This window comes from Monomorium pharaonis, chromosome 1 (assembly GCF_013373865.1).
Source record: "Monomorium pharaonis isolate MP-MQ-018 chromosome 1, ASM1337386v2, whole genome shotgun sequence".
Taxonomy (NCBI): Eukaryota; Metazoa; Arthropoda; class Insecta; order Hymenoptera; family Formicidae; genus Monomorium; species Monomorium pharaonis.
The window spans coordinates 5786062-5810095 of record NC_050467.1 but is presented as its reverse complement, the minus strand read 5'-3'; the positions used below and the strand labels follow the sequence as shown (position 1 = coordinate 5810095).

General features: G+C 38.1%; 1 protein-coding gene across 3 annotated transcripts in view; it reads right to left on the bottom strand.

Moving 5' to 3' along the window:
* Window positions 1-4110: 4110 nt before the first annotated feature.
* Window positions 4111-24034, bottom strand: part of LOC105833892 (nephrin) — a 259982-nt gene continuing 240058 nt past the window's right edge. For 2 of the 3 annotated variants that reach the window (XM_036292415.1, XM_036292410.1), the window contains exons 10-15: window positions 23143-23302; window positions 19358-19708; window positions 12975-13238; window positions 8004-8258; window positions 6140-6252; window positions 4111-4496 (exon numbers count right to left, since the gene is read on the bottom strand). In XM_036292415.1, the coding sequence (XP_036148308.1) occupies window positions 4428-4496; window positions 6140-6252; window positions 8004-8258; window positions 12975-13238; window positions 19358-19708; window positions 23143-23302 (1212 nt within the window). In that variant the 3' untranslated portion in view covers window positions 4111-4427. The remainder of the gene's footprint in view (window positions 4497-6139; window positions 6253-8003; window positions 8259-12974; window positions 13239-19357; window positions 19709-23142; window positions 23303-24034) is intronic. The other variant, XM_036292416.1, reaches the window with a different exon arrangement.

Genomic DNA, 24034 nt, shown 5'->3' with positions numbered 1-24034 from the left:
TTATTTTGGCAGAGTAGATTGCTACTCTCTTTCACGAATATACTCGTGATGAATGACAATAGAGCTGCTTAGCACTTAATTGTCTACAGCTTTAAAAAGAAAGAGATTAAACGAAATCGATAGAAATGCATTCTGCGAAATGATACCCAAATTCTCAAAGAACTCCTAATTCCGGAGACCTATCTTTGTAATTGTTGGATTGTTTCCTGTTTCCTTTTATCTGCTTATTAACAACTCTCTCATTCAAAATTGGAATCTATATGTTAAAGCAGATTTTCTTCGTATTTTTATAATCACTGAAATTCCGAGGATTCACAAAGAGAATGGAGATAAATGAAATAATATCGATTACATGTAAATGTTTTGCGATATGTTACACCGGGAATATTTGATACCAATTATTAACCATTCAGCAAATTGGCACAATGTAAATGGATAGCTGGTTATATGTGCATTATCTGTCTGCATATATATTATTAATATATTCTGTAATATATAATAAATATAATAAAATTATGTTTCGTGCAGTGTTATGCCCGATTCTCTCGGTAACAATGAAAGAAGAAAACTAAATTAAACAAAAAAAATCCTTTACAGTTCTCCTTTACAGTCCTTTACAGTTAATTGTCAAATAACAGAACCTTGAATTTATCAATTAGAAATAAAAATAACGAAATTCGTAGCACTGTCAAATTTATCAGAGATAACACACACACACACACACACACACACACACACACACACACACACACACACACACACATACAAAAGCCACATTTAGAAATAATAAATTATCTAGCAATGATGAATCATTTAATGATACTACACGATTGTAATTATTTGTTAAATATTAGCATTAATAATATATTAATTTATCGTTACCGCCAATAATTTTCAATACAAATATTAAATTTTCAATATGTTTTTTTCAACTACATATTGCATTCGTTGCTGCATTTCATTTTTGTATTGAAAAAAATATTAGTAGATCAAAATAGTCAGAGTAACTTACGTGTCTCGTGACTTATTTCGTGCGAGTCCTCGCTGAACATCCTCTCGAGGGATCGTTTCGATTATCGACGCTGAGATTTCTCCGCGTGACACTTGTAGACCGTGATCCCCCGGGGATGAAAAAAATTGTAGGAGAGCCGCGCACTCTTTCGCGAACAGGATCAAGTAGCAGCAAATTACAGCGATTACTCCACTAAATCCTGCATCAGGAGTTTGGATTCCAAGAGAAATCTTTCGGGGCTCGCTCGCTGATTGCATTCGCGTCGCGAACGGAGATTGATAAACCGCCGTGTAGCTACCAATTAACGTTTTTTTTTTTTTTGCGCGCGCGCGGAACGTGCCTTCACGTATTATGCATTATCTTTAGCCGGTTTTGAGGTAAAACTTCGCCGACTTCCTCCCGCCGGTGATTTATGCCCGCGCCGTTTAACAAAGTTTTTATTCGCGGCCCGCTGTTGTAAAGATGATTTATACGCAGCCCCCTCCCCTTAACCCTCCGGATCTTGCGGGATTTCGCTTCGACGTGGAAAAGCTCACGGCATTTGACGGCGCCTTTGTGGCAATCGTACGTTGAATAAGGATGCATTTTTTTTTTTTTGCAGAACGCCATGAATACCGACGATCTACATATACAAACTTCCTGCGCGAAAGCTCTTTCTTTTCTCCCTCGAAAATTCCAAGTCGAATGTACGAATTAAGCTTTTATGAATGTAAAACGTGTTTAGTCTGTGTTTTAAAAGGGAGAAAAAATATATACTGTCGCGAACTACGAATTGGCCACTTCTCCATGAACATCTCGCTAGAAGTGCTCCGCTCTTTAACGCCGAGATGAATTTCAAACGCCGCTCGCGCTTTCCGCGAGAGCGACTCGCGACGAAAAGGAAGTTACACGAAGAGTTTCGGGCATGTAAATGTACGAGGCATTCGTGACTGGCTGCTGACTGAGTTTGTGCGCGCAAACTTAACTTAAACGTACGCGGCCAAACGTGAAATCATAAAAGTTTCAGTTCGAGGTGGATGTAACGGCAGCGGCGTCGCCGGAGCGACATTCGAAGGGCCAGATAATACATATATATATAAGCGAGTCGATGCGCCGTGGTATATTTTAACCCGTAATCGCTCGAAGGATTAAACTCTCTCGCCCGAACCTTCCGAATTCGTTGTTTGAGTTTGATCCTGATCCCCGCACGACTTATTCTGACTAACTCCCTCGAAGGAGCCCGTCACGTGCGACTCGGAACGTTCGCCGCAGGGCGAGCCTGATCCCTTTTATCCCTCGGCTAAATTATCGAACGGATCAAGATTTTTCGTTTCAATTTTCTGGTATACGGATGCGAATTTATTTCGGTAAAAAAAAAAAAAAATTGCGCCAGCGCGCAATTCTGAATGTGAAGCAAAGCGTAAACGAGAGGAATTGCGGAGTTTTTTTCTCCGTAAAATTGAAGGTTCTCGAATATCGGGGTTGCAATTACGTTGATTTTTACGACTCGAGAAACACCACAATTGCTCTTCCGTATTTTTCCCCCGGTTGCCATCCGAGCTCCCATCACGCTAGCACTAAATGCACATGTTATTTTTATCAGACGGCTGAAGCTCGATAGCTAACAGCCCGCGTTTAAGCTGAATGCGCGCTGAGTATATGGATTTGTGTCTGTCGTGTTGCCGCGGGTTATACGGAACTGCTGCGCTTTTATCCACCGCGTATTTTTATCCGCCATCGTTCGGCAGCATAGGGGGAAGGGCGCATAAACGCAAATCGACAATAGCGGTGCACAGGGGGATAGTCCACGCGAATGGCAGACGGTGCACTTTGCATCTCCAATGGCCAATTACGTGCTCAGCTTGAAATACGCCACATTAAAGCGCTATACTCCAGCGAAAGAGAACAAAATTTACGTATCATAATTCACTGTCGTTCGTCAGAGACGCAAAGAATCCACCAAACGTTTCCTCCGATACCATTAACATAATATATCGCTATTAATGTTTTCATTATTTAAAACACTAACCAGAAAGAATCGTTATGAACCGGTCCGAAAATTTAACACCGAGGTTAAACATAAAGTAAGTAAGAAAGTAAGAGATAAAAGTTATCTTTAATTATTTGGGATTAAGAAAGTTTGGTAATTCTGCTAATTCGAGTTTCTTACGACTTCACTTTAATTTTTGCAACAAGAGGAACGATATAATTGACAAGAAAGGAATCGTTTGAGACAGAAGCTTTTTAAAATAATGGAAAGCTCTTCATGTGTTCCAACGTTATGTCGTTTATCCGCGGTGGCGATTTCACGCATTTAACTGCGGAATAAACCATCAAAGTTGAGAAAATAACCATGAGAAAATAAAAGGGACAGAAGAATTTTTAGGACGCACTTAAAAAGGACTCCATTTCACAGCGAGAAAATCGGCGATGAAAGGAGGCCATGGAAAGATGCTGCTAGTTTCTCGCTGCGATGCAGTTATGCTTTATGCGATTTACTTCGTGATGCCGCTCTCTCGCGCTCTCGTTGCGCTTTTCCTCGCAGGATAACGCGCGCCGTGCTGTCGCCACTTCGTACGAAGAAAACGTGGATTGCACCGTAAAAGCGGCAAACAGAGGACCTTTGAATAAGTGGATCAGCTTGTATAAAATAAACGTCGGATTTCCCGTGCAATTCGCTTTTCAATTTACGGAGCTTATATTTCTCCGAAAAATTCGGTGTCAATTTTTTTTTCAACGGGAAATAACTTATAATTTTGGAAAATTAGATCCTGATGCAGGCTATCGAGGAGAGATCAGATTGCGAGGCCAAAAGTCAATTCCCCCCCCAAAAATATAAAAATACATCAAATACGAAATTTCACGACTAAATTCAATTAAAAATAGAAATATATGAATTATTTTTATATACATATTGCAATAGTCTTTTTTATACGAGTCCCAATCACGTATTTATGTTCGTGACAATTTTTCGTTTACTTTACATTTTGTCTGACGATCTCGTGTGAAAACATTTATGATAATATGTTCTTTCTTTTTAAATATAGATCTCATACCTGCGAAAATGGCGATGATTCTCGTGATGATTCTCGTCGACGAAAATGAGACGCGGCATAGAAAAGGTTGTAACACGAAAAAGTGTTTTATTTATATACAATATTTACAAAGGCGTAGTGTGAATCAAGTGGATATATAAATGACTTTGGTAACGCTTGAACGCGTGCAAAACGTGGCACAAGCGTGGTAGCTCCATTCTCCCTCGCCTCCGTGCTCCCAGTCTCCATCATGCCATGGTCCAGGGGCCTCCTATACCCTGTTGAACGATGGTCGACGACCCGGAAGTTGGGCGACGCAGCAGACGTCTGGGTCTTCTCGTCCATCCGTCTAGACTGTCGTCTGCCCACTTCTCTTAATGTCCCCGGCCGGCGTTTGACCCTTAAATGCAACTCTCCTGAATGCTCCTGCTGATCGACTCCGAGTGCGGCCTTTGGAGAGTGTAGAATGTCTGAATAGACCAAGACAAAAATAAGATGAGAAATCCAAAAGAGTAAACGACTTCTAGAAAGATAAAGTAAGAGAGAGAGAAAGAGAGAGAGGAGGAAGGGAATCTGATTAATCGTAGAATGTAAAATTATCGCTGCAAAATAAGATCCTCGCTGAACGGAAAGCACCGCGAGACAGTTAAGATTTGCACTTTCGCTATTATTGTTGTAGCAAAGTATTTATGAAGCAACAGTTCCATTTAAAAAGTTTCATTTAAAACTGTACATCGAGAAAAAAGCGCGATAGAATTTTTATATTATATATCATGATACCGTTGACATTTGATACGATATCATTGCTGGGTTAAATCGAATTTGAAAGATATTTGTTTAGGGTTTAAAGTTGAAAGACCTGTCTCGCTAGAGATAATATGGTATCACTTAGAAAAATGTCGAAGCTACAACCGGGAATTGAATTCGATCCATCCGTAGGAAACTTCTCTTATTCACCAGACGAGTATAGAATTTTTATATGCCCTCCTCCTCTCTCCCTACTTTTTACGATATTTTTATAATATTAGAATATGCATATATCATCGGAGCGATGGATCCCACGAATTTTCGACGCGGCGACGGAAAGCCGAAATCGAAAAATACGCTTTCAAATAAACAAATTTTATTACAGTTACGTTTTATAAAAGTAATTTATATATTCCTCGAGAAAGAAAATTATGTAAAATTTTTGTACAAAACGCATACTTTACCGTAATATAAAGTTTGCACAGGAAATCATTGTAGGATAAAATTTCCATAAGAGAAAAGCATTTTGCGACTTATAACGTATCGTAAGGAAAACGTGAACTTTTGAGGTATTTCGACCCGATTATTACGCTCATCCGTTATCCGAAATAAGTGTGTCAGGCGCAACGGAAACGTTCTCGTTCGCTAAATCTGGTCCGCAAGAAAACGGCGATAAGCGGAATCGTAAAGCAGACCGGATCGAATTCGAAAGTGGTTTTCTGTGTTAGGGGCTATCGGGGAGCCCATGCAGGTATACACGTTCACCGTGGATCGCTTTAGATCAGAGGTTCCCAAATTTTACGACTCTTCATGCCTTCCGTTAAATATTTTAAAGATCTCTTAAAAAATATTTTAAACGTCTTGTTCCATCCTTCCCTCCGGAAAATGTCGCGGTGGAATATTTAAAGTCGATACATACGAAAGTATGATACTTTAGTTTGATGTATAACTTCAATTTTTCAATATTATAGTCAAGATTAAATTAATCACACGTTTAGGGGAAAAAATGCTTGCAAAACAATTTTCTCTTACTTTTCCACTCAAATTTGTAAATAAATAAACTTAACAATACTAGAAGTTCTAGATAATGCAGACTGAGAAAAAATGTTAATTTAACTAAGTTTTTCAACGTAATTAAATTTATTCAGTTCAAATATTTATATATTTGATTAAAATACATAGATGTTTGAATTAAAGAAATTTAATCAAATTAAGAATTTTTTTTTTAGTGCATATATGTACAATACTTTCATAGTACTAACTTCTTGCTTCAAAAAATTATTTGAAACATCTCCCAAGGGGGCAGTTTCGACGAGGGGGTGCACAGTTTGGGAACCAATGCCTTAGATGAAATCGGATTACTCACGTTTGGCGATGCTCTCGGATAATCTGAATCTTCTAGGACGTCGTGGGACATCCCGCGTCCTTCCAGCTGACGTGGTCTTCGTGGCAGGGACCCGTAACGAGGAAGCTTTCTGTCTGGAAGAAGTCCCAGGACGGACTTAGCGTCAATCGTATAATCGGTTTGAAGTAAGCCCGCGGATTTCGCGAAAGTATTTTGAACTTCTCTCGATGGCAACTTTAGCGGCGCTCGCTTCTTTCTCCGTGAACTGCATTCATCCGATCGCTTCTTACTGTTTTGTTTGCGGAAGTCGAGAATTCGCGTTGCTCGTGAAAAGGAATCGGCAATGCCTAGATACAATGCGCGGCTCGAGGGACCATTCCGAGGAACCATCCAAAAACTAGATTTACCGGAATTTAAAAAAAATGGCGACACACATTTTAATCTTTCAAATGAGCTGCTACTTGATCGGCATATGAATATTCATTTGACGCTGTGACACCGTTATTAAATTACTTTTGTTCGACTACCTTCAAATTTCATGAAATGTTAGATAACTACCGGGTTTTTATTTTAACAAAGTAATTACTACTAAAGTATGAAAAACGGTGTGTGGATATCGTAATTATTGAATTTTAGATTCGCTAGAGTAAATTTGAAAAGGGATACTTTTAAGTACAACAGGAACTCATTTTCCATGATATCTCGCGAATTCATTTTAAGTAGTTACTCAGCTCTAAAGCGTATTTGATTCTTGTTAAATATTAATTAAATTAATAACAAACGTTTCGTGGATCTAAATTTCCGCGCAGGAAATGAGTGAACTCTGATCCGGAAAACACCGCTACTTTCTTCGCGACTCTCTGCAGATGCGTTTTTTTTCTCTCCTAGAATGGCCATATGTGTTCCCTACGTTTATACATGTATACGCATGCATTCCTATTCTATGTCGATACGGTACACTAACACCGTTTGCATATTGTATGTGCAATTTTCTTGAGAGTACCGTTAACGCATGCTCCCCGATTTAGAGAAAAACCGATATTCTTAAAATCCTCGTACAAATGCGCCAGTTCCATCAGCCTAAGTAGAAATTCACCGAATGGGATGGCCGGTTATGCCCGAACGATATGCCTCCTCTCTTAAAGGGGCGCGCTTGTAAGAACCAAACGGTAAATCTCTGTCCTATTTAAGCGATTCAATCTTTCGTCGTCTGATATAGTAAATTTTCCCGCATTACTTCGATAATGTCGTACTAACAGTAAAATACAGCGGTTTACAAATGATCGATTTTTTCATGCTTGTATCTACTTCTTACGTTTATTCTACGTTTCATGATTAGATTAAATAATGCAATTCTTTAAGAGCCAATATAATTGAAATAATAGCATACAAAAAAATAAAGCAGCTAAGAAAAGAGAACAATACAGTAGGTAATTGCTATCAGCAAATATAACCATTGTAAAAATTATTTAAAAGATAACTGCAATAATACAAGAAATTACAGAAAGATATAAAAAAAAAGTAATAAAACTGAAAGTAAAGAAAATTAAGCAAATCAGTAAACATTATCTGAGATTATTACAAAAACGAATAAACTGAGAAACAGAAGTGAAAGAGGAAGATCAAATATCCGGAGGAAGAGAGTTTAACAGCGTAAGAAAGGCAGCCTGAAATTTAGACGTATAATGCAACAGATACGATAGAAGTGACTGAAAACAGGAGGTAGACATCGATGATGAATGAAATTCACTTATAATGCAAACAGTCGCGTAAGATGGAATATTGTAGTAACATACATTATACATTATAGACAATATGGATGTCACATAATCTGTATTTTATGGAAACTCGAGTCGACTCAGGTAGATACATTAAGCAAGCTTACCAGTGAGATGGTTGGTCAAGGCCGTTGTGGGTATAAGATCCGGATTGCCGTCCTCCTCCTCGCCCTTCCCCGCGAAAGTCGCGATGGTAGGCTGCTGCGGCGGCTTCGGCTTCGCCGGGGTAGCCGCGTGCCTCCTCCAGAGTGCCATTAACACACCGGTCACGATTAATCCCAGACCGGTCGCCGTGCCACCAAGCCCAATCAAGATCGGTGACATGTCAGTCGAGGACGTCGATTCGCCTACGAACGAAAATTCTACTAGACTCTCCCCGTTCGTAAGTAACATAGAGAAAAAAAAAGAATATTGTTCTTTTGACAATATCTTTAGTTTCAAAATGAACATCTTAAAATGAGATTATACGGCATTAAATAAAAAAAAATTACTTGAATGAAGACTTATTTCAAGATTTTATATAGTTTAATCAAGAAGATAATATTCTTGTTATTTAAGAATAATGTTCTTGAATAAAAAGGAAAAAATGTTGGAATAGAAAATACTGTATGTTCAAATCAAAGATTGTAATTTTCTTAGAATCAAATTATTAAAATAATTATATTATATTCTTGAAATAATAATTATAGTATTAAAATAGGATTATAATATTGTTGAAATTCAAGATATTCAAATTCTTCTAAGAAGATTATATGTATATTGTTGCGTATACAATGGAACAATAAGCGCGTTCATATGAGTATATAAGAGTTAATTTGACGCTTGCTTTTTTCTGTGTATGGAGTTCTGCAATCTTTTCCCATAAGGATCGTATAAATCTTGTTACTTTTTATCATTCTAGTATTTCGCTATTATCAGAACAAAAACGTGTTGCTTCTGCTTATTCATTATGATGTTATTGTCAATACCGCATTCACTATTCTCTATAACAAATTCTACAGCTGTATATTCAGGAAAATTTTCTAATAATTATACATTCAAAAATAAAGACGTGAAGATACGACGTGCTAATGTTTTATTATATAAAAAGTAGTCATAACTTTTTCTTACTTTAATCACAATCAATTTTAATGTTTATCGCGTACTCTTTAAAAAAGAATTAAAATTTTATTAACTACGCTAGAAAATTTTAAAATAAGATGCATTATAGACTTAAGCTCATTAATATTATCTTTCGACCGTCACTGATAAAAGTCTTACTAATTGTAAGTCCGCTGGTAAACTGATAAAAGTATTACTAAGAAGTATTATTAAGAAAAAAAGAAATCTATATATTTCATTTTAATCATTAATTTGACTTAATCAACATATCATAAAATTATTTATACTATTATTAATTGATCACATACATCAAAGCCCTTACCAATTCTAATTAAAATAGCAGAAACTCTTTTCAAATACCCATCTATCAAGGATGTACTTCCATATTGCGTTCCACGACAAATTGCTACGTTCGCGCGCGGCGTACGCCCGCCCGCTCAAGATTTCGCGCAGTAGCTGCGGTCAGCCGCGGATCAGACGCGACCGGGCGTTCCAATTTACCTGTCCGACATCCTCCCGGAGAGCAGGAGAGAGAGACTCCCGCGCGTCGGCACGAACGTAATCTGTTTCCAATTAAGGCGCGGCGCCCGGAGTCGATCATTCCGAACTTCGTGGCAGGTTGCATTACGGTGGTCTAACGCTGCGGCTGATTTGTGAGTCGCTCGTTCCGCACGGGAGAAGCGGGAGGAAATGGCGAACGGTGGGGTAGAGAGCTGCAGCAGCTAGCGGATTAGGAATAGCTCCGGCTCTGCGGGAACGACGCGCCCGACACCCGCAGTCGTTTCCGCGCCGTCGTTAATCATTCGGCTTAAACCGCGACGCGGATAAGTGTAAGCGCGTGTGTACGTGTGTACATCTCGGTCCTCTAGAGTCTACCGCTTCTCTTCTCCTTTGACTGAGAGCCACCGCCTCGTCGGGAGACTCGGGAGAGAGCTTCCACCTCGCCCGATAAAAATCCTACTGACTCCGAAAGAGGGCCGGACGCAGAATTTTTGGGGGCAATCAGATCGACACGAAGAGGGCAGATGAACTTTCGGCAATTACTAAGATATTGCGCCACTCTAAGATTTTATCCGAGACCTCTTACGCGATAAAAAGCGGGGAAATTCCCGCTTTTTCAGGAATCCCCTCGTTGCTGCAGCGTAGTCCGAAAGTTTATAAGTATCCTAATTTAGCGCACTTCGCGGTAACTGAAATCTTATATTAAGATTCTGTTAAAGTTCACTTGAAATTACCCGAAGATTGTAGATATCACACGCTCGCAGTCGGAGGATTACCCGGAGTAATCGGCGCCGCCGCCGATCCACGCACATAAATTTTTTATCGCAATCTTTAAATTTTTATCGGCAGACGTCCCGATAATTAAATCGCAAATTACGTTCCTATACGTTCCGAGAGAGATTAGACGAGAGGGAAGCGCTGTCTCTAACGTTAACTTATAATTCACAGCCTAGCGCTGTTTTAATCGTTCGCGACGCGAGAGCTGTCTCAACACTTTCATTAATAAAAAAGCTTTAATCGTAAGTCGAAGATCCGTAAGAGGAATACTTCTCCAGGATCGTTCGATGTAAAATGCGAGTATCAAGAGCCGTAATTCGATCACCTTGTAAACAGGTATCTAGCCAAAGTTGCGCGTCGCATCGGCACGACGACGATGACGACGCAAACAACCGACCAGCTAATTTGTTTCCAATTAACAATCAAGTTTCAGTTAAATGCTAATTAACAAAGCACAAAGCGCATCTATTCTCCGCCATTGGTTACGAGGTGTAATTGAATACGAACGAAGCGCCGAGGGGACACGTTAAAGGAACGTCGTACTGACGACGGAACACGATCCTCCTTTCCCTTAACCGTAACGAAGGACTACGTCCCGTCGCTTTGCGTTAAAATGAGATACTGTGGCATGCGTCTCGATTTCGCGATACTTCCCATTGATAGTTCCGACGGCCCTCTCGACAAGTTACAGAACGGCTTGCACAAAGCAAGGGTGCTTAAATGAAACATCTTCTCTTCTGTTTATGCCGCTAAAATATGACGAGTGAAGCTAAATGAGATATTTTTTTTTACTCCAATATTTCCTTAAGTACCATTTGACTGTAGTAGTCTTTAACGGGCAAAAATTCCTTAAAAAATTCTTTCTTAAATTGTTGTTTCTCGATGAAGTTCAAGCTGAGTTTATATTAATAGAATTCCATTTATATTTCAATTAATTAATACCGATTAAAATTATAACGTTGCAAACGTTGACTGGGAACGTTGAAATTTTCAGGAGAAAACCCGCCGACATTTCCAATTCATTTTGCATATCAAAAGGGATCCGATACATAATTCAGGAGTCCGCATTTGCGGACTTATCCTTATTATATCTCTGCGCTCTCGGAACGTTCAAGGATTAACGAAAAGCGACGATCGTTTTCGATTAACGAAAATCGGATGCCGCCAGCGCGGGTGTCGGGAAAATGGAGGAGAGCGGACGCGATGCGGACGTGGCGGAGAGCAGAATGCATAATAATGGCTCATAAATTTTGACGCTCATAAATTTTACGCGGGGCTCGACCGCGCATGTTTCAGCGAAACCGGCAACGAGCTAGACCAGGGGTTGACCTAGCGCGCGCGGCGAACTGTTCAACAGGGATCATTTGCATGTCGCCGCCAGCGTTTCCGGTCGAGATAACGTCACGGTCATCTAAATTGAAGGGCGAAACTTGACGCGTTTGCTCCCCAAATACGCGAACAAGAGTAAGACGAAAGCGAGTCGAATGTAAATTAACAGCGCGTTACCACGCTGGAATTTCTACGGCGCGTTATTGTGCTCGTACCTCCGGATGCAAATGTTGTACTTTAATCTTTTATACGTTAAATTTCATTAGCTTTTTAATACGTATCTCTTGACATTATATTAATTTTATGAAATATTAATGTTTGAACAATTTATTTGACATGCGAAGGTGTGCGAATATAATAAATTCGCATATGAATATATTAATCAATTCTCCAGTAATTGGCATATTTTTTACACTTTCCTCTTTCGATGGATAAAGGTCGGTTCGCGAACATTCGGAATTTCCAAGCGCACCGTTTTATTAAAACCACGCTCGTCCGGAATCTTTTGTAGTTAAACAAAGCGGAACTCTTCATCATCTGTAATTTCTGCAGTACGCACTTTTTTATCGGGCACCTTTTTTTCTAACAATACGGAAGTTTATACACGGGAGCCGCTAGAGTGCGGATTTCCCGCGCAATATGCGCTATTTTTACCACCATCGTATTTTTATCCAAGTTCGAATAACAGGCGAACGGCCGGCTGACCGATCGATAAGCTGCGATTTGACGCGAACGTCAGCTCGCCGGGGGTTCGAAAACGGAATGAAGAGGGCGCGAGGAAATGAAGAAAAAAGCATTGGTTCCAGTGCGGGTTCGGGAGATATCGATTTCTGTGCACTCAGGATTATTTGCATCGCGATTGAAAGGATTAAGGAGGGCTTCTCGGAATTTTTTCCAGAGTTGTTTTCCACCGATTTTTTAACTATGTATAATTTATGAACCTTTTTATCGTGTCAACTGTATGAGAAGCATGGCAAAACGCATACAAAAGAGAATTTACTAATTAGAATTGTATTCCAGAGCTTTGTCGTGCAAAAAAATGTGTGTAATTACAACTTAGGGAATATATACAATATTTTTTATAACGTTGTATTTTAACGCTAAAAAAGTTTCTTGCACTTCCAGTTTTATTAATTTTAATTCTGGACGGGAGCAAGGACAAAATAACAGATTAAAAAATAAAGTTCAAAATTACGAATATTAGAAACGCCCGATATTTCGCGACAAGCACATTTTCAAATTGCACCGTCAATTGCTAAACGCCTCGAAATCAAATCGTTACGTCACGGCTCTTTGCGGCGAAGCGCTCTGAGTGAATTGTCTCACCGCTATTTCGAAGATCGTCCTGATTGCACTTGGCAAAGACTTACCAGTGAATTTAGCCACCCCTTTTAAGACGACTTCTATGGCGTACGGCTCGCTCGAACCCTTCGCGTTCACCGCGTAAAGGGCGACCTTCGCTGGCTTGAGCATCGGAAACTCCCAGAAAGGAAGAGATGATTCCAGACGTCGTTTACCCACGATGGCGACGAATTTCTGCGGTAGACCGCCGTCGTATCCCTCGACGCAGGATATCCTAACCCAGGAACCGTTCGTGTTGTAGGTCGTACAGTTCTGCAACGGGTAAGGTCTGCCTGCGAAGAAAATGCGGCTTTGGAGATCGTGAGAGCGAGAGGGGGAGGAGGGGGGAGACGCAATCTCCGATTAGAGAGATCGCGAGGTCGCCTTCAAAGGAAATACGTGTCCATTTTTCAAACAGGATCCTCCTCATCTTATCTCTCGTCGTCCCATTCTATCGCGTACCTTATCTTTTATAGATATTTTGCGTCCTTTGTACGTACAAACGAGAGGAAGACATGATTGCTTCAAGAAAATGACACGCAAGTATAGTGAAATGGAAGCTGACAAATTACATAACGTTTGTTCATTATTGGTTAAGAATTATAATTAATAATAACGTTAATATTATTATTATTATTAATATTCAGAATTAAATCCTCTCTTCCTTTATATTATATGTATAAATTTTAATATACAAACTTTTACAAATATAGAAAAATAGAAAAATATTAACAAAAAAATTTATATTTTGTGTAAAAATGTGACAATCTATATATCTCGCAAATATAAAAAGATATTCTATGCTCTTTTTATATTTTTTAACTTGTTTCAATAGCATGTACCATATTGGAAAAAAAATCAAAATAAATTAAAACTGCGAAAATCTCGCCGATACTATTTCGAGTGTTCCACAAACCTTAATAAAAATATTCATCTGATGCAATTTTTATTAATATAATAACTGGAACCTACTAATCTACTGAAAACATATCGTTGTTATACAAAAATTTAAGAATATTTTGCAGCATTTACGTAGTTTAATTCCTGCAATTAATTTTTTCATGTAATGTGTTTGTTTTTATTCTTCTTTCAGCACGTCTCACTAGATGTATTTTAAATTTTCATATAGTTTTGTTACATTCTTCATACGTTTGTTTATTTAACAAGTTGCATGTTATCTCTTCACTTTCTTCCGTTTCTCTTTAACAAAAAATGTTGACCTAAATATTATAATCGAAAATCTGGCAAAGTGAAAAAAAAATAAGAGCAATTCTTACGCGGGGCAAGCAAAATTCGTTTTATTGTCCACTGAAAATTACCGCCGCGATGCCGCCGGTCCGTTTTCAGGGCAATAAAATTACGCGTATTATCGACTACCGCGCGATGGTGCATTAATCGAAAACGTTATAACATAAATGCGACTAAAGCATTATATCGACCGCCATTAATGCATCTTTTTATTGGTCTCTTTTTCGAGTATATTAAAGTTATTTTTTTATTTATTTACAATCGCATAATATTGACTGTTAAAAATGATTTTATTAATAAAATCTCTACAAGAACATTTACAATAGTAATACGTTATATATCTATATCATTTTTGCGTGAATTTTGCGAGTATTAAAATATATATAGTTTCATATATGTAATAGAAAATTTGATTAGACTGTATAGGATTATTATACATTAAAATTGTTGTACACAAATCGACGTAAAAATGTATGTGATATAAATATATAAATGAGTTCAACTGTCCTTATTACTATTTGATAAAACATAAATTTTATTATTTAAAATATATTTGTTTGTCATTTTTGCACATAATTAGATCACTAAACAACAATTATTGATAACTAAAATCAGAATAATATAAAAAAGTAATGCGAGCTGAAATCATTAAATAAATTTATTTTAAAAAATTAGAATCAGCACCAAGATTTAACTGCAGACCGTTTAGGCTTTCTCAACTTATGTTTAACGAAAAAGTAAATTTACTTCGTTGTATATTATCAACAATTTTAACTAATGTAAAATTTAGTAACAAAAGAAACGTAAATATACGAAGAGTGATTTTCAATAACGTGATTTTCAGTAAAGCATATCACAGCCAAGATTTTCCGATTTTAATAAAAAAACTAGAAGTGGATGCAGCGCGTTAAGATTTTTCTCAATGCGAATTTCTCCAAGAGTGTTCGATAGACATCGCGCTGTTGCGAGTGCAATGCGAAAAATCGTCTCACGATGTCGACGCGTGTGCGTCTCCTGCCATTATTGCATGGTTTCGCTACGTTTGTTTTTGTCGCGCAATTGCTTTTACCATTACTAATCTCCTCGGAAAGTGCAAAACGGAAGAAAATAGTCCGGAAGGGTGGAGGGGGCTAAATAGCACCGCCGTTGTTCACGGACGGCGGCTGCGGATTAAAGCGCCGGTTTAAAGCGTTTGTTTTTCGTCATCTGCTTTATTATCCGTGCTCATATCTCGTATAACTCGAGGCCGGCGCTCCGTTCTCCAGGGAGAAAGACAATAATTCATAATTATCTCTCGTTTCCCTAAAATACAAAATTACGTCGAATTTAGAGAACATTTAATACGGGCTTTCACAATAACTCCGACCCATTACCTTTAACGGTGTATTTTTTTCGGCAAATTCGCAGCCAATTATTTTTTGGTGGAAATTTCGTATCATATTTTATCCACGAGGGGTGGTATATTTAATTTTCTACCTCATAATTCCCTCTATATTATTATAATCTAAATTAAATTAAATTCTGAAAAAATAATATTTTCTCTTGAAAAAACAATTTTATCTATTTATTTTAAAGCTTAATTAAAAAGGTTTGATTTATTTATATTTTATCGCATATACAATTCTCGCGTTCTCTCAGCTATAGGCTTTCGTTATTTCTTATTTAAGAAAAAAAAAGCGGCGGAATAACTGGAGCACTTGTAAAACTAACTCAATTAAGAGCACTCGCGCGCGATTTTATTAAAAGCCATTAATACCCAAAAATATATTGTCGAGGCTTCGCGTTTTGGCAATCCTCTAGCACGACGTCACAGTCGTGATATTATGTTATTAAATTAGAATTTTATGTTCGGTTGATATTTAGAATGCCTCAGAACTCTCATAGTTGTTTACATCCACGAATTCTTTGGCCCGTTCGAAATTCTTCCGCCCTAAGGATCGAAGACAAGAGAGGCGACGACGTCTCGCGTTTGCAGTAAATTTATGGCCGCTGCAGCCAAGAGCATCAGCGACGAATCGAGGTCGACCCATGGATCTTATCACTCTGCTCCTTTGCGGCCGCCCCACCGTAAAGATTACACATCGCATCGCGGTGTCTTCGCATCCGCGTGTTCCTTGTTTATGGCTCTCTTCGAGATCAGCTCACGAGAGCAAATGTATCGGGAAATAACGACACCATCGTTTACCATCTCGCGTTATCATTTCCCTCAAATACTTACGTCACTAAAAGTGACGTTTTTCAATGTTACGTCAATTGCTACTCGTTTTTAATGAGAGATGTTGGCGAGCTATCGCTCCTCTGATATCGATAAAGTCCGCGAAGTGACGATGGAAAGTAATTGGCGATCAAGGTGATTTTTTGTATGTTTGCGTTCAGAGTTAGTTATTAATTGTCTCCTGTGAGGCTACATTTATTCAATCCGATATCATAAATTGAAAACGTAAAACAAAATTATTCATGGAAATTTTGTGATTCTAAGGAACAATAAAAAATAACAAAAATTTCATAGATAATATTTTTCCAATATCGATAGATTATTTAACTCAAAGTTACACAAACAAAAAATTAGAATTAATTCAATATTCATTGCCTCGTATGCAAACAAGAATATAAAATCTTAAAGAGTTCGATCATTTTTAATTTCAGAAAAATATTGTTTTTTATTTCAATATTATTTATACTCGTCTAAAGAGCTATATAATTGTGTTAATAATATTAATATTAAGAATATCTATTTTTTTTCTCGGTGTAAAAATATCACTATTCCTTGCCCGATATTCTTTTATTCTCCATTCGTGAAATTAACATTAAAATAAATATATTTTTCTCGATAAAGTTATACAAAATTTCTTTATGTGAGCAAATTATCTCTACAAGATTATAAAATTCCCGGGAGATTTTATATTCTTAATTATATGTATGAGACAATGATTGTAGATTTGAGATTAATTTTTTTCTGCGCGAGGACTTCCGGGGCGCTCTGCATATAATTAATTTCTAACAGCGATTAATATTCGTTCGTGCATATTAAATATCCCCGGTAACATTCGGGCCATATGTTGCGTAATTGTCGACCGGTATCGACGCGAGAGACGAGCACCGCGCGAGATGCTGCGCCCGAGAAAACTGCCATCCGGTAATTACGTAAGAAGCGCATCGGGCCGACGCGTGAAATAAATTACGCGTCCAATTACCGCGGGGGAACGGGCGGTTCAACGCGGCGAAAGTATAGTCCGCGACGCGGTACCGCATCCCGTGGACCAAATCGATCTGGTTGTCTGTCCGACAACCCCAGCGACGGTTGGGCACGCGGAGGAGCCCGCGGGTCCGGACAGGACTTTCCCGGTGCGCGCCCTGGATCCAGGAACCAGCACTGACGACGGTCGGCGGCGCGACAGGCGTTATACCTCGTAATGAACATATTCAATTACGGTTTTCATTAAATTCCCGCAAAAAAAAAGAAACGCGCGACCAACGCGACGCGAGCGAATTTCAGCGTCTCTCGTTGTGCAACGTCGCATTTTTTTTTTCTTTCCCTTACTCTCGATCTTCCTCCTCTTTTCTCCTTTCTCTGCTCTTCTTAATTCCCGCGACCGTTCCCTGTATCCTGGACTCCTGTGGTCTCCGCGCAAATCGTAGCACAAGCGTAAAAAAAGCGTATGTTTAGCAGGTTTTTTAATCCATTGCTTAAAAGTGTGTATTTTAATCCCTGTTTCGTAAAAGGTTTTGATAATAATAATACGAGTTAAGAAACACATGACGTTTAGGAAAATCTTCTAAAAGATATAGAGACAAAGTTGACTTCAATTTAGGTTGAAAATTTTGCGTTTCAGAGCAATTGATAAACTTGGAGCAATCTGTATGTTTGCGATTCGTAGTATTGAATTTCGAAAAGCTGCGAAAGACTGATTTGCAAATATTATCTGCGCGATACGTATGTTATTATGGTAGGCTTATAATATGGCTCTGCGGATATTTTGTTACTTAATTGCAAAATTAATTAAAAAATGCTTTTAATTATGGCGCTATAAACTGTTAAATTATTCGAATGCAATAATAGTTACGTCCCTGCTAATTATGGATTAACATTTGTACGCATAATAATAACGCGTACGGTGAATACGGAACGTATATAACAATTGATAATAAATAGCAATCAGGTGGAACGCGTATCTCGAATAGATAATGTCGCGCTCCGGGGAATCCGCTCGTCCGTTTTATAAATAGTTAAATACGTTAAACATGCTGCTGTAGCTTTAAATGGCTCTTTTGCGACAGACGGAAATGTGAAAAATAAACGGCATGCATTATTCAATTTTCATGAAGGTGAATAATAATTAAAAATTATTATTCCCTCTGCGAAAAAATGAGCGGTTTCAAACCAAGAAATGAAAAGTTCATGCACGCGGTACATGAGAATTCCTTTATGTATATATATTTTACTTATATTATATTATAAAATTATAAAAAAATATGACTAGTACAAGAAACTCAAACATTTTCAAAATAAAAGTCTTTTAACCTTCTCATAAATTCTGCATTTCCGTGTTTGGTAAAATTTAAAAGTATTTCAAGAGAACAATATTTTTATACCCTGAAACATATGTATAGTTGTATAATCATCGCTAGAAGGTATTTAAATCAGTAAACAATTTTCCAATAGAAAGCTACACTAAAACTACGCCGTTGCAAGTTGAATATTTGTTGTGCGCCGACAACCGATAGTTTATGAATTCTGTAAATATTTTGTTATTTTTTTGCGCATTTCTCTGTTTAATAATATTTTGAGTTGTACAAACAGATGTAAATTGAAACGAATCAGTTCTGACATAATAATCGAGTTTAACGAAAAGCGAAAATAAATACAATTTACATTGACCGATAAAGTATACTGTTTAGTATCACGCTTCGTATATATAATCAAATATATATCAAATATAGAATTATTAACAAAATATTTATGTTAAAAAATGTTTACAACTTTTAAAATGTTCAAGATGTTTAAAAGAATATATTACAGCCTGTGATCTGCAAGCTAATCAGTCAATTGTGCTACAACTTGAATGCCCTTCACGTCTTACTGTTCGTAAACCGTAAACGTTTCTTTGGGGCTAACAATTAAGACAAAAGAAAGAGAGAAGGATAGCGCAAAACTCGGACGAACCTGCGGCGATGACCTGATAGAGGCAAGGTTGCTTGGAATGACCGATGGAATTGCTGGCCCAGCAGCCCAGGACCCCGTAATCCCTATCGGTTACCGGGGTGTAATTAAGCCTGCTGATTGTGCCCTCGTTGGTGTAGATGGTGGACGGAACGTCGTTGAGGTCGCCACTGTTGTTGAGGGTCCAATGGAAGGTCACGTTGGTAGGGTTAGCCTCGACCTCGCAAACTAAACTTATGGTCTCGTGCTTGAGGGCGCCGTGCACCTCCTCGGGCACGTTGAACGGCGGTGGTGTGGCGTTCTGGTGCCTCCAGCCTCCACCCGAGTTCAGCACGTACTTGCAAACGGGCGCGACTGCGGCATAACGTATGGATTTTAACACCTTACTACGTATTCCGGGAAGCAGATCCGCGAGAGCAATATGATCGGGGTACATGTAGCAAATGACGAGGAGAGAAGAATGCAAAACAGAATATATAACGCGATAACCATAAATACTGAATCAAAAGTAGAATTGCAAGCAAAAGTGTATCGTAGTTGTTTTCAGAAAGCTAACGAATGCACATGACGTTTATGAAAATTAAAATTAATGTAGAATACGCGACACCGACTTCCGTCTCGGATTTTTAAATCTTTTTGCTTCGTTGATATTAATTTTAATAAATGAAGACATTAATTTTTTATTATCAAGAAATTTGGAAAACTTATTAAAGTAAACAAACGCTTTATATATAAAAGCAATTTACACAAGCATAATTTATCAAACAATTTATATAGGCTAATTTTTTGGACATAAAGTATTTTCCAATTATTTCGATAACAAAATATTATTACATAGATATATAAATATTAATAATTACGTGTACATCTTAAATATGCATTACGTATACATGGTGTTTGTTTGTAACGTATTAAATTTAGCGTAATACATGGAATAACACGAGCTATGCGTGTTCGTTTAACCAAAATACATGCGAGATAAGTTATCGCATAGCGCAAGTGAGTCCACAATTCATTAGACGATTTAATTAATAATTATATCTTGTGTGCAAACTATGGTCAGTTCTAGAACGTGACGGTTCACTGAGCCGACGTATGTATCTCCATTATGGTTTTGGGGAACGAAAACTGCCGTACAACTACATATGCACGTATCGGTAAGATAAATGCGGCATATTTCAAATTTCTAGCTTTTTTTGCCGGGTTTTCGACGCGCGTCGAGGTGTACCAGTAAGAAGTTACGACTTGCGGTAACATTTGCCGCTGCAAAACTACGTACGCTGCACTTCAAACGGATATGTGTGTTTATGTGTGTTTATGTGTGTGTATGTATGTACACTAAATTTTCGGAAAAATTCTGCGTCATTGCGCGCAGCCGGTAGTGAAACATGCGTCGGACAAGAAATCCGCGTTTCACGCGATTTCTTTGTATAAATATTGCAGTTTGTCTAATAAGAGCGTGACCGGCATGACTTTTGTTTGGAAAACGTTTGAGAGATGAAAAATTCTGGTGGCAAAGTAAATAGCGAGACTTCCTCTACGACGTGTTTTAAATAAAACATTATTTATTCCGACCTTTTCAAGAAGCAGACATATTTAACGAGTGCTGTGCACAAAACGATTCAAAAGTGTGTTTCTCCGCGCACACTTAAAAGACGTGCGCACTGAAAACATCGTGCGAAACAAATCCTACAGAAAACGTGGCATATATAAAGCTTTTTAGAAAGAAAATATGGAAATTAAAACAGTTGGTTCGACAGATTCATTCTGTATTGACATCTTCGTCTCAACAGCACTGTCAATTTAATGGAAAACATCGGAGATGCCAGGCCACAATGACAAGTGAATGATTTACTAATATAAAAGCGTCAAGCATTGTTAATTGTTCTAAGCTAATAAAAAATAACGAATTAATTATAAACACACTCATTAGAAATTTTAAATAACAACAAATAATCTCTTGTATGATTTGATTTCAATCTGTCACAAAAATGAATAATACCTGTAATAAAAATTGTACTTTGCACTGATTTATATATATATTTTTGTATTTGTTCATAAAAAATGACACAGTAATACAATAATAATAAATATTTCTTTTTTTGTTATAAATTTTTATGTTTTATTTTTCGCATTGCAATATTTTTATAAAATATAATAAATAAATAAACACAATAACCGCGAATAAGATGACGAAAGATAAACGAATGTCATGCGTGGACATGATGACGCATTCATGCATGTAGATTATAAGTACAATTTGTAATATTTGTACTGCATAAAATAATCATACCTAATAATACCTTTATATATATTTTTCTTTTATTGCGTTTAAATATTAATATAAAAATAGTATAAGAAATTAATGACAATACAATAAGTCTTTTTATTCATAAAAAATACATTTTATTTTAATTTTTCGTCATCTTATTCACTACTGAAATTCATTTTAGCCACACGGAAAAGCAAGATGATAAAATTAACACGTTTTCAAAAAAATAAAAAATTATTTCAATTTTAATGTATTGTTTATTAATTTTTAATTTTTACAACTACTAAGGCTTTAGAGAATTTAGAAAAAAAGATCAATATTATTACATTCACACGGAAATTACGAAAAATCGGTCATCATCTGACCTTTTCTCTTACTAGTCCACTAGTAGGTATTCACTTTTTATTATAATAAATGGTTTCGAAGTTATGCCGGTCACGTTCTTGTTAGATTGTAAATATTATATACACGCAGTTGCGGGGGGGATCGGTCCGCGGATAAGGGATCGATAACTGTTCCCCGGAGGAGGAAAGAGAGCCTCCACCGTGAAACCGGCCGTTTTATTTATACTTTCCGATACTGCAAAATCGGGACGCGGGGATTTACGCGACAGCGCGGATATTCCGTGAAATATCGGCGACGTTGGCGAAGTATCAGTGGCTGTTCGTGGTCAGCCGCGTGGTAAGAGCCAGAGGGGTAAGCGCTAAATCGCCCCCTCGACCGTGTGTTTCGCCGCGTATCTTAAACTTTATTTCTCGCCATTTTTGTTCCTAAATCTTCCCCCTGGACATACAGCAGTAAACGGAGCGTAGGATCGAGACTATCGTGACAGACGTCGAAAGAGGGAACGATATCGAGGTAATTGATTGCGACTACATTGATCAACTATAAAAAGCATTTAAAAAAGTGTTGTACACATTTTCCTCATATTACGTGGTATTCGAAAACCTGACCACTGAGATTAATTCCGAGATGTGAATTGCCGATTTTTGAAGTAAAAGAGCATATGTTTGCGATTTGCAAAGCCGAATATAGAAGTCTCTTCGAAAGCATAAGATATTGTTCCCATTTTCTTTAAATAAAGATCGATCAAAAAACAACGATACAAGAAAAGATCGTCGATGCTTCGATATCCTCCTCTTTCGAGATGTCTCTAGAATTTAGAATCTAAATAAAAAATCAAAGAAATTCGAGTGCACACTCCGCCTACACGTGCAATGATCTTTTCTTGATATCTTCCATTTCTAGTCTAGACTTCTGAATTTTTTTTTATTTTAAATCCCGAAGAACTTCAAACTGATCGCCTCAAATAGCGACGAGAAACTGACAGCGCAAAACCACCAGTTCTACTTGCGGCGTTCCACATCGTGAGAAGTGCCATGCCACCGGGGCCATTAACCGGCACTTTCATGAGGGTTTCCGCTCTCTATTTCTCTCTCTCTCTCTCTCTCTCTCTCTCTCTCTCTTTCTCTCTCACTCTCTGATTATCGAGCAGGAGCGCGTAAAACATACTTACACATAACCTCGAGATTGACTACGTTGGACTTGGCACGGCCCTCGACGTTTGCGGCCATGCAGGTGTACCCTCCGGCAGACTCTCGAGTTATGCTCTGCAGCACCAACGAGTGATCCGAGAGCACCACGCCGGCGGTGACATTGTGATGTAGCTCCTCCTTCTGCATAAACAAACGAGATCAGGTGTCTGAGTATCAAAGAACTGTCATGCTGCACACGTGTGGAAACAACAATCCCGAATACGTTTATGTACGTAATGTAACTCTTGTTTGAATAACATTAATTAGTTACGTACAATATTCCCCCCCTGAACTACGTAATAGTTTGACCCAGCCTTAGCAAACTGTACAGACAACTTTGATCCATCTGGATCAGTTCGCAGTCCTAGGTTGAGAAAGCAACTCTCGTTTTACTTACGGATTATAGGAATTATTTAGAACAAATCTACGAGCGTTAATCTGCTGGTTTAAAAAAAGTTGTAGAAAGAGTTGAGAATCAATCCCCCTGAATGTTAAGCATATCCAAAGACCTCTATAAGATTTGTCGATTATCGGATTTTAACAAATGAAGCATATTGACGCTTGATTATGTCTAATGCCATCCACACGACTTTGTTCTTCTACGTCAAATTTCCGCAAGACCAAGCTACGAGCTCTCATTGTTGCCCGTCGCAAATAAACAAATTTGTCTTAGTCTTGGCATTCAGCGCCACTTCCGCTTCGGCAAAGATCGCAGTTGCTCAGGAGGAAACAACCGCGGCCCGCTGCGGGTTGTCGTCCGCTCGAGAAGGTCGGACAAAGGGAATTTACGATGTACACTTGTACTCCTCCCTTTACCTTCTCTCTCTCTCTCTCTCTCTCTCTCTCTCTCTCTCTCTCTCTCTCTCTCTCTCT